The sequence below is a fragment of the Miscanthus floridulus genome, chromosome 5 (assembly GCF_019320115.1).
Source record: "Miscanthus floridulus cultivar M001 chromosome 5, ASM1932011v1, whole genome shotgun sequence".
Lineage (NCBI taxonomy): Eukaryota > Viridiplantae > Streptophyta > Magnoliopsida > Poales > Poaceae > Miscanthus > Miscanthus floridulus.
In genome coordinates this window covers 26,796,769-26,808,343 of record NC_089584.1, presented here as the reverse complement: position 1 = coordinate 26,808,343, position 11,575 = coordinate 26,796,769, and the positions used below count along the sequence as shown (strand labels likewise).

At 48.1% G+C, this 11,575-nt stretch overlaps 2 protein-coding genes across 2 annotated transcripts; both read left to right on the top strand.

Annotated features, from left to right (window-relative positions):
• Positions 1-3,513: 3,513 nt before the first annotated feature.
• LOC136451832 (geranylgeranyl pyrophosphate synthase 7, chloroplastic-like) lies at positions 3,514-4,931 on the top strand. The gene has a single exon (XM_066452517.1). The coding sequence runs from the start codon at positions 3,564-3,566 to the stop codon at positions 4,686-4,688; it is 1,125 nt and encodes a 374-aa protein (XP_066308614.1). The 5' UTR covers positions 3,514-3,563; the 3' UTR covers positions 4,689-4,931.
• A 1,392-nt stretch (positions 4,932-6,323) lies between these two features.
• LOC136451830 (uncharacterized) lies at positions 6,324-7,407 on the top strand. Its single transcript, XM_066452516.1, has one exon. It carries the CDS (start codon positions 6,518-6,520, stop codon positions 7,172-7,174), a length of 657 nt encoding a protein of 218 aa, XP_066308613.1. The 5' UTR covers positions 6,324-6,517; the 3' UTR covers positions 7,175-7,407.
• Positions 7,408-11,575: the final 4,168 nt, after the last annotated feature.

Below are 11,575 nucleotides of genomic sequence, written 5' to 3'. Positions count from 1 at the left end.
GCCCATGAGCCCAGCACTGGCCAACGCCAATGTAGGGGCAGCCGCCCTGGACAACGCGACGGTTGTGGCTGCAACAAACTACGTCAAACACACTCCTTCACCTTAGACAACCTCGACACACAAACGCCTCAAGTGCTTCATTGAGTGAGTCACAAGGCCGAGGCAGCCGCCACTCCTAGAGCTGCCTGCAGATGATATGGCCCTCAGCGGACGTGCACCGCCATCGCTCTCCAAGCGAAGCAGGCAGATAGCGACGCAGAACATAGCTCATATCTCGACTGCCAAATGAAGCGCCTGAGGTTTTCCAGTGGAGGCCTTCTCCGTCTCCATCGACGTCGGCCAAGAAGGCATATGAAGAAATATTCAATGGTGATCCCGCTCATATACAGGCGTTGTGTGAGTTGCTCCTAGCAGATGGCGAGGTAGTCACACGCAAGCAGCGCCGCCGCTTGGCTCATTGGGCATAACCCCCCTTGCTATTGACACAAATTTGGGTTGATCAATGTCCAATGAAATAGCCTAGTTTACAGTACACTAGAGAGGGTCTGAGCGTCCATGTACAACTTTATTGAGCCCCTAGTGCGCTGATAAGGCATGTTGTATCAAACTTTTTCTCTACCTTAATACAAAGACACGCAAACATTTTGTGTGTTTGAGAAAAAAAAAATTGTACACGATGGACAAAAAAATATTTAAAATTTGAAAACTCTTACTCCCTCGGTTCCAAAATAAACGCATATCTCATTTTTCAACATGTCGAACTTTTTAAAGTTCAACTAAATATATATAAAAAATACAAATATCTATGATATATAACAAGTATTATTAGATTGAACATTAAATATACTTTAATATTTTTAGAGATACAAATATTGATACTTTTTTATTTTAATTATTTTTTAAAAAGAACTTGAAAATTTTTGGTCAGAGTGAGTACACAAAATACAAAAAGAAACATACCATGCATAATAGACACAGTTGATGTGACTCAGCACCACGATTAACACATGTCGGACTACGATACCCACACTAGTGAAAGATTCACCTTTATTAAAAAGAAGATTCACCTATATAGCCTACTAAAATGCAAACCGTCCTTCACATGCAGTGGTGAAAATATTAGGTTTCGTGTGCGCGGCCGATGATGTTTCAGTGGCCTGGCGCATGTGTTCCACGTGATGCAGACTAATTTTCAATAATTGAACGCTGTTTGTTCTGTTTGATAAGAGGCTATATTATTTATTATATAAACTATTTTTAGAGACATCTTCCTTTTTTGATAGAGGTGGCTCTATCAAAATCTATCTTTAAAAATAGTTTTTGAGTTGGCCCGACTCTAAAATTTAATTGATAGAGATGACTAGACTTTTCAGATGCTTTTAGAAAATGGAGGTATTTTTAGAGGTGGCCGTGAATTTTAGCTGTCTCTAATAGTTTTTTAGAAGTAGATGATGGAACCAGATGAAACACGAGCAAGATATTAATTGGGCTTGACCCACCTATTTTAATTAAATTCTAAGTCCCATAATAAATATTACTTGCTACAAAGAATTGATCCCGTATGAAAAAATAATTGAAGGTTGAATCAACTTAAATAGGTAGTTATTGTCTATATCTATCATGAGGTTAGAAAAGGTGGAAGGTGAGCCACATGTATGTGTAAAGATTTCCAAACGGGCCGCACGGGCACTACACGGCACGAGCACGGCTGGGCACGGCACGGTCAGGCACGGTAGCCTTGCCGTGCCGTGCCGTGTAGTGCCACCGTGCTCAGCCTCTGGCCCAGGCACGGCACTAAGCACTCCAGACCGTGCCGTGACGTGCCACTAGGCACGGCAGTCCAGCGTGTTAGTGCCGTGCCTTAGCACTAACCCACAAAACCACATCAAAATTTCAGAAAACAGAGAACAGCTCAAATATGAAGAAATCAAAATCAAGAAGAGAACACCAGGCAACAAAAATATCAAAAGGAAGGGCTGTGCAATGGCTGCCTCATTAAAAACCTGTCCAGGTAAAACTCACCCTTGTGAGAAACCCTGGACAGGGAAAAAGAGTGCAGCCAGCCCCTTAGTGTAATTCAATTGTTCATTACATCCAATCCACAGGTCCAAAGCATCCAAGTCCAACTCATCGTCTCCGGTCATCCCGCAGAGGCGCAACTCGTCGTTGATCGTCATGGAGACCGATGTCCTCCTGCTCATCCGACATCTCGTCGTCGCCGGCCTCCGGTCCCTCAACGCCAGTGGCTTCAAAAAAAGAAACAGATCTAGGGTTAAATCAAGAAGAAGAAAAAGAAGTAAAAAACAACAAAGCAAGATCAACAAGAAGAAGAAGTGAAGAAGAACAGCGAATCAAGAAGAAGAAGAAGAACAAGAAACAGATCTAACTCACCTCGCTTGACGGAGCACCAGAGGCAACGGCGACGACGACATCGCTCAGATCCGGTGTCCTAGTACCTCAACGCATCATAGCGGAGCCCCAATGACGCCGGAGTCCGGCGAGATCGACGAGCGCGATGAGAGAGAGACGAAGACGATTCGTTGGAGATCTCAACGACTAAGCTACATCGCCGGTCAGAGAGAAGAGAAGGGGTGTACAAGGCCGTGTCGTGTGCCCGTGCAAGCCACCGCCGCTGTCACCAGCCACCGGACGGCGAAAAGAAGAGAGTGAGCGGCTAGGGTTTCGAACGAGAGAGCAGAGCCGAAGAGCGAGGTGCGCGCGGTGCGGAGGGGGAAGAAATGAGCACAGTAGCTTCCCCCGGGCGGCTCCTGGCTTATATAGGCGCCCCACCGCAGCCCTTCATCCAACGGCCAGCGCTCGCCGGGGGCTTCATCCAACGGCTCTTAGCCGTGCCGACCCCGTGCCGGCCTTTGGAGCGGGTCGTGCCCGTGCCGTGCCAACGGGCTAGCATAGCGGCCCAGGCACGGGCACGAGGCCGTGCCGTGCTTGGCACGAGCACGGGAGAGGCCGGGCCGGGCCGTTTTCGGACCGGGCCAAATCAGCACCGTGCCCGTGCTGGCCCGATGGGCCAGGCCCGTTTGGAAAACTTTATGTATGTGTGCCATGTTGCAGCAAACATAGATTTAGGCCATGTCAATAAGGTTTTTTCAACTCCAAACCAAGTGATAAATAGTGAGAATAGAAGAAGAGTGATGCCGCCGCAAGCAGTTAGGAGAGGGTAGGCAAAAAAGAAGAAGATGAAATGTTAGTTCTTTAATATATATAAAAGAGAGAGAGAGAGAGAGAGAGAGAGAGAGAGAGAGAGAGAGAGAAGTGAGAGATAGCAAGAACGGAAGAAGAGTGATGCCGCAAGTAGTTAGGAGAAGGTGGAAAAAAAGATGAAATTTTGACTCTTCAATATTAAATTAAATATAGATATTGATGTAGATAAGTATTAGAATTAATATTCAGAATAATGAGCCATTTCATGTCCAGTATGTTCGATTTGCAAAAGAAAAAAAAAGTTCTCTATTTAAAGTGCTCACTCATCCCCGAAGGTTAGCTACCCCCAAACCTTTTCTCCTTTGTTTCCATATACCCGCGCAAAAACACAGCAAGGCTCCATGAACAATTTGGCATCCTGCTTCCTCCAGCACGGGGCACCATCCGCCCAAAGCTTCAAGTCCTTCCATGTTCAGAGATCCCCTTCGCTGCACTCACTTGAGAGACGATCCGTTTCCATGCCCCGAAGCCGTACTGCGGACCATGCTGCCACAGCCGCCAATGCCACCATCGGCCCCCATGCCAACACGCAAGGCGTCGACGTCACCGTCGTCAGTGGCACCAGCTTCGATTTCGAGCGCTACCTGTCGGCCAAAGCCAGGGCTGTGCACGACGCGCTGGACCTTGCCCTGCAGGGCCTGCCGTGCCCCGAGGTCCTGAGCGAGTCCATGCGCTACTCCGTCCTCGCGGGCGGCAAGCGCGTCTGCCCCGTGGTGGCCATCGCCGCGTGCGAACTCGTGGGCGGGCCCGCGGCCGCAGCCGTCCCAGTGGCCTGCGCCCTCGAGATGATCCACACCGCGTCGCTCATCCACGACGACATGTCGTACATGGACGACGGCGCGCTCCGCCGCGGCCGCCCCTCCAACCACGTCGCGTTCGGCGAGCCCACGGCGCTGCTCGCGGGTGACGCGCTCCTGGCGCTCGCGTTCGAGCACGTCGCCCGCGGCAGCGCGGGCGCCGGCGCCCCCGCGGACCGCGCGCTACGAGCGATCGTGGAGCTCGGGAGCGCAGCTGGAGTCGGCGGAATCGCCGCGGGGCAGGTCGTCGACATGGCGAGCGAGGGAGCCCCCTCCGGCTCCGTGAGCCTGGCCGCGCTAGAGTACATCCACGTGCACAAGACGGCGCGGCTCGTGGAGGCCGCGGCAGTGTCGGGCGCCGTCGTCGGGGGAGGGGCCGACGGCGAGGTCGAGCGCATCCGTCGGTACGCGCACTTCTTGGGGCTGCTGCACCAGGTGGTGGACGACTTGCTGGACGTGACGGGCACGCCGGAGCACATCGGGAAGATGACGGGCAAGGACGCGGCCGCCGGCAAGGCCACGTACCCGCGGCTGATGGGCATGGAGGGGACGCGCGCATACATGGGCGAGCTCCTGGCGAAGGCCGAGGCGGAGCTCGACGGGTTCGACGCCGCGCGCGTGGCGCCGCTGCGGCACCTCGCGCGGTTCATGGCGTACAGACAGCACTGACTGACGGCGATTGGGAGGACCGGCTGGCTCATCGGGAACACGTGAAAGTGATGCGTTGACTAGTTGGAGCTGCACAGATCTCATGATCGAGCGATTTTTTGTTGAGAAACTCTCCTCAAGTGTTATAAGAATAAGAGAACATCAGGTGGAGCTAAAAGCCAAACATGGCTACCCATCTAACTATAGATCGAGCTGCGAGCTAACATGTGTGCATCGTCGTTGGACTGACGGTTCTCGTGCACAAACTCCACAGCCTCAAACTTCTTCCTCCCGCCTTTACCTCCCTGATTATCTGGCCATAGCTGCCCATACCGTCGCATCTAAGATTTTTGACAACGCTATTTGGCTGATAGTTTCTACGGATAAGCTAGCCGAAGCTGATCTGTTGTGAGAGAAAAACACTATACCATGACTGAAAGGCCAAGCTGATAAGTTCAAGCGAACAGATCCGTGACGTTTGCACAGTCAGATGCTAGCCTAAACCACCGGATAAGCAGGTCCCTCGCTAAAGCGAGAACTTCTCTACATGCGAGAGATTTAGCAATAATCTCTGCTTCAGTTATCCCTTTCAATACAAATGTGGATGTTCCCAAGAACGTCCCGCGCGCCTACATCTCGTGCACCCGCAGCCACCGCCACTGTGCTCGAGTTCTTTGAGGTTGCCGCATCAACATTAATTTTTGCATAATCCGCTAGAGGTGGGATCCACCTCAGACCCTAAGGTTTAACCGACTGCAAGTTACTCGGGCTCGGTAACATCATCTTCTCCGGCTCTGATACGAAGCGCTCCATGGATGACCTTTCTACTAGCATACCAGATCGCCCACAGTCTCACCGCCATCATGATAAACTCGTCATTTGCTAGTTTCTTCATCACATCGATAATCTAACCTCAGGTGTCATCAGGCTGATTATGATCCAGCACGTTCCTGATATCCTCACGTTTCAGGACCCAAGTGCATCTCGACATATTGCAGTCAAGTAGAGAGTGCCTCCATGACCATGAATCGACGATTACTTTTATTTTATTTTTTTATTTTTTGAGAAACATGAGTCCACGATTACTTGTTCCGGCCTGGCGGCCTAAAAGGCTTTATGGGCTGTCAAGTGGAGTGACACTGCAGTTTGCAACTTACAACCCAATTCATGGGCCGTATACGGCCCGTTAAGGACCAGAGTTCGGAGCTCTGGGCTGACGGGCTAACTTTCCCCCCAGTAGCCTGTGTAAGTGCGGTTCTTAGTTTAAACAAACTTCCCTTGTACTCCTATGTATCATTAATCTAATAAGATAAATAAATAATAACACGAGTAAAAAGCGATTGTGTTGTGCTATAAGAGCAAGTATAATAGCAGGCTGTAAGCCGACTAAATGCTGAGGTGGAGGAGAGAGAGGAGGAGAGAGAGGAGAAGTAGGTTGTAAGCTTACAGTCGACTTGGGCATAAGAACCAAGAAAATCTGTGAGAGAGACAAGTGGGCCATGTATTAATTGTAAAGAGCTAACTACTATATGAGTGGGCTGAGAAAAAGCTACAAAAAAAACCTTACAGTCAGTAAGCCGGCTGTATTATTAGCCTAGCTCTGACACGCACGAGCACAAGTCACAAGATTGTTTGTCCAGTGCGGAATGCGGATCGCCCACCCCCATCCTCCATCCGCAAAAGCGAGGCGATTACGCCATGCACGAGCCGACATGTCACATTTGTGTGCACCGCAGCGCGAGAATATGTTCGCTCCTCCATAAACCGACCATGCGCCCACGGCTATAGCTTAATTCGCCGCGCCATCACTTCGCTTGCAAACTCTCCCCCATCAAGCACAGTGCACAGCCATGGCTGCTCGCAGACTCGCCGCCGCCAGCTGCCAAGCTCTGCGCAGATCGGTCCACGACAGGCTCCGCGCCGTTGAGCTGCAGCTGCGGGCGTGCCACCGTTCGCTCGCCGGCGCGTCCTCTTCGACGACCCCCGTGGCCGCCGTGGCCGCGCTCCTGCTCCTCTGCGGCGCCGCGGCGTTCCCGCGAGCCGCGGCATTGTTCCTGCCGCTGGTGGCCTCCACCTCCCTCTGCTGCGCGGCGGCGTGCCTGTTCGCCGCCGCGGAGCGGGGCGCGGCCAAGGAGGCCGCCGTGGAGGTCGTGCTCGTGGGCGGCGAGGGGAAGGCCGAGGCCGGGCTGCTGCAGGTGATCGGCGAGGCCAACGCCAGCGCGTACTATGGCGACGGGCTCGGCGGCGGCGGCGGCGTCCATGTGGGATGCTTCCTACGCAGGTCCGCGAAGCAAGGCGTCGACGAGGACGGCGAGGAGGTCGTCTTCGCCGGCACGCTGGCGCCCTGCGCGGCGGGCTTCGGCGTCGGCGCCGGCCAGCGCCGCGGCGCGCTGGAGGAGGAGCTCGCGGCGCTGCGGGTGGACAGGCTGGCCGAGGGCGTCTGGGACAGCTACTTCGGCGGGTGGTCCAGGTGGCACCACATCGACGCCGCAGTCTCCTGCAGCTGAAGCACTTGATGACTCTGGTTTCATCATTAGGACCGTTTGAAACAGAGTTCTATGGTAATGTACTTATGTGAAATTCACGAATTCCAAATACAGATTTGACCTAAATTTGTGTTTGTATGACCGACGCGTTGAGTTTGGAGATCTTCGTTGTGCCACTAACAGTTCGTCGCAAAAAAGCACGATGGTGATGTGGTTAAGTAGGGTGGTTGGCTTTCTAGTTGATTGTTTTTTGCGGACCCCCACGATCTAGGCCTCGTTCGCTTCGCTGAAAAAGCAAATCGAAACACTGTTCCGCCTAATTTGTTGTGAGAGAAAAACACTGTTCTGGCTGAAAAAAGACGGATTATAAGAGCAGCAAACAGGGCGCTAGTGTTATCAAGTTTGTTGGCCAGTTCTTGTCATGGATGATGATCAAAACAGAGCGTTGAGCCGACCGTCTGCCGGTTGCCCTAGCTTGGTGATCTATTTACTACAAATGCCTGTTCAAAGTACTACAATGTAGTACTACTTTTTATCTTCAATTTTTGACATTTTTCAATTGCTTTGTTTTTCAAACTTGGAGCTTTCCAACAAACTCCCTCAAATATCATAGAATATAAGTCAATCTAGTGTTGTTCTTTAGTCAATTTTTTTTACTTTGACCTTGCGAATATTTAAAATTTATTGATCGACAAGCACAAAGTAACACTACTTAAATTTCCCATGGAAAGTAATTTCATAACATATAACCTTTTTCACTAAATACAATTTATTTTTATTAGATATAGCTAGTCAAATATTCAAATTTTTAGGTCCCGTTTGGTGCCGCTTCGGTTCCGGCTTTGCCAGTAGCTCTAATGCCAGAGCCAAAGGAGCTGCACCAAACACACGTGAGAGGAGAGGTGGTTTTCCATTTCATGTTAAGGGGAAAAAATAGACAACCAAATTTGAGTTAAAATATATAGGTGGTTTTTCATTTCATGTTAAGTGGAAAAAATAGACAACCAAATTTTTGTTCAAGATGAGTCGAACCTAGATAGTTGGGATAGACAATCACACTTTTCATCCCCTACCAGTTGAGTTAGGTTAATTCCTTTGCCTTGCCTACTGAATATCAGATAAAAACCCTATTGAAAAAAGCTATTTTAGTGGCAATGGCAACGTCTTGTTAAAGCGGGACAGGGGACACGGAGAACACCAACGGTAGGGACATCTTTGGAGATCGACCAGCAACGGGATGAACTCGTATAAAATAATAATACTATACTATGCATCTGGTTCCAGTGCGAGCTAGTATCGGATTCGTAGGCATCTATCTGTCTTTTTTGCTGAAAAAGACTGGCATGCTTTACTCGACGACCGTGGAGTAGCAGTAGCTTGACGTAACGATGAACGCTGTGTTCAGCTGAGAAAGAAGCCGGCTTGTTCGGCTTATTTTTCTAGCCGGAGCAATATTTTTCTCTCACAATATTCCAGTATAAATAGTGTTTTTCAGTATGAACAATAAATAATCCATACCAGTAGAACACTTCCTTCGGGTCAGTGCTTATTCTTGAGCAATCAGCACAAAAAACGCTTATACAAACTCAAACTCCAAGCGAGTGAAAAGGGTGTCATCATTGTGAAAAAAAGACAGCTTTACCCCGACGCTGCTTTCTTGGGCTCACCTGGTTTGCATGACGCCTTGAATGCTTGCCTCCGGCCGCCGGCAGCCGAGCGCGCGAGAGCCACTGCCCACTGGTTTGGTTCCGTTCCGTGCGCTGGCCGCCGGGCTGACCGTGACATGTGTGGTGTCGGACAGAGGCCGCCGGGTCGGGGATTGGACCAGACCTTGACTTAGACCATACTAATACGCAGGCCAAGCCCACGGGGTCCTGGGTCGTGAGAGGAACTGTGGGAGGTCGATCTGGGCCTCGTCAGGATAATAGCCCACATATAGACTGTTGGTCCACTCTCCACTCCAGCCTTTGCTGCCTCGTCGACCCAACGACGCAGTCTCTTCGCATAACGTTCGCGGGCAGCAGATGGACGCCCGGCCCCTGCACCACCCTCTCCGGTGGTTGCAGCAGTCGGGTCACGTTACGATATCTTCGACACTCAATCTATTTTTAAAACATCTTAATACAACACTTACAATATACGTTTGAATACAAATAAAATATTTAAAACATACGTATGAACACATCTGCAAAAAAAAAACACCTAAAACACTTGAAAATCATTGCAAACATATGCAACATCCTAATAAAACACTGCAACATATATGTGAAACATATGCAACATCCAGATAAACACACTTATAACCTACGTCTGAAAAAAAACAGATGAAACATTTAGAACAGACGTTTGCAACATACGTGTACAACCATTGCAGCATATGCAACATCCCGATCTATTTTTGCAACATCCATACGAAACATTTGCAACATAACTCTAAAATATCTGAACGCTTGAAACATACGCTTGCAATATGTGGTTGCAGCGCAACATCTCCTTGCTGCTTGAAACATATGCTTATAATGGTCGACGTCGTTTATCTGCATAACTCTTTTGTTAGGACTGAGCTATCTTTAAATTATTTTATATCTGTCTAACCTTCTCTTCTGTTTCTTTCACAAGGTCAACTCCAAAGAACCGTCTTTCCTCGGGTTCAGACCAATTTAGCGACGTTCGACATCTACGACCATAGAGTGCTTCAAACGGAACCATCTTAATGCTCTCTTGATAACTATTGTTGTATGAGAACTCAGCCAAAGGCAAACATTCATCCCACTTATTGGAATAGTTAAGGACACAACACCTTAACATATCTTCAAGTATTTGATTTACTCTTTCAGTCTGACCATCAGTCTGTGGATGATAAGTGGTACTATACAGAAGTTTAGTACTCATCGAAGCATGCAATTGTTTCCAAAAGTTGGAAACAAACTGTGTACCTCTATCCGACACAATGGTCTTTGGTACACCATGTAAGCTCACGATTCGTGCTAAATACATCTTGGCATATTAGATAGTGGGATATATACTCTTGATTGGAAGAAAATATGCTGACTTGGTTAGTCGATCTACAATAACCCATATTGAGTCAAAACCTTTTGATGTCTTGGGTAGACCGACGATAAAGTCCATACTAATATCCTCCCACTTCCAAGCTGGAATAGGCAATGGCTGTAACTCTCCAGCGGACTTCAAATGTATAACTTTCACTTTTTGATAAGTATCACACTTGGCTATATATCGAGCAATCTCTATCTTCATTTTGGTCCACCAAAATCTCTGTTTCAAGTCATGGTATATCTTATTACTTCCTGGATGAATAGAGAACCTGATGGTATGTGCCTCTTCAAGAATCAACTGTCGCAACTCAGGGACCTTTGGTACCACAAGGCGATTCTTGAACCATAGCACGCCTGCATCATCTATTCTGAAGCATGCCACTTTTCCATTCCTGACTCTTTCTTTGATATGGGCTATACCCTTGTTTTTTTTCTGAGCGGCAATAATTTGGTCTCGAATAGTTGATTCAACAGTTATATTGGTCAAACTACCTTGTTGAATTATCTCTATATTCAACTTTTCCATCTCATGACATAAAGTTGGATCCATTGTCTTCACGGTAATGCAATTGCAATGACTCTTACGACTGCGTGCATCTGTAACCACATTTGCCTTACCAGGGTGGTAATGCACCTCTAAGTCATAATCTTTAATCAATTCCAACCATCTTCTTTGCCGCATATTCAATTCTGATTGAGTAAAGATATATTTTAAACTCTTGTGATCTGTATAAATATGACAAGTATTACCAAGCCGGTAATGCTGTCAAATCTTCAAAGCATGGACAACTGCTGCTAATTCCAGATCATGGGTTGGATAATGTTCTTCATGTCGCTTAAGTTGTCTGGAAGCATATGCGATGACTCGACCTTCTTGCATCAATACACATCCAATATCAATACCAGAAGCATCACAATAAACGTCGAACGGCTTCTCGATATCTGGTTGTGCTAGCACTGGTGCAGTGGTTAATAATCTCTTCAAGATCTGGAAAGCTTCTTCACAGTCAGGTGACCAGACAAACTTGGCTTGGTTTTTCAACAATCCAATGATGGACTTGGATATTCTAGAGAAATCTGGAATGAAACGACGGTAATAACCCGCCATTCCTAGAAAACTTCGAACCTAATGAACAGTGGTTGGTGGTTTCCAATCTAGTATATCCTTAACTTTGCTTGGATCTACTACAACTCCTTCAGCTGACAAGACATGCCCTAAGAACTGCACTTCCTTTAACCAAAAGTCACATTTACTAAACTTGACATATAACTGATGTTCTCTTAGACGTGTCAGAACAACTCTGAGATGTTCAGCATGTTCTTTCTTGTTCTTGGAATATATTAAGATGTCATCAATAAAGACTAC

What these genes read in the sequence shown, in the direction of transcription:
- LOC136451832 (XM_066452517.1), top strand. Translation starts at nt 3,564, where the DNA reads ATGAACAATTTGGCATCCTGCTTCCTCCAGCACGGGGCACCATCCGCC.
- LOC136451830 (XM_066452516.1), top strand. Translation starts at nt 6,518, where the DNA reads ATGGCTGCTCGCAGACTCGCCGCCGCCAGCTGCCAAGCTCTGCGCAGA.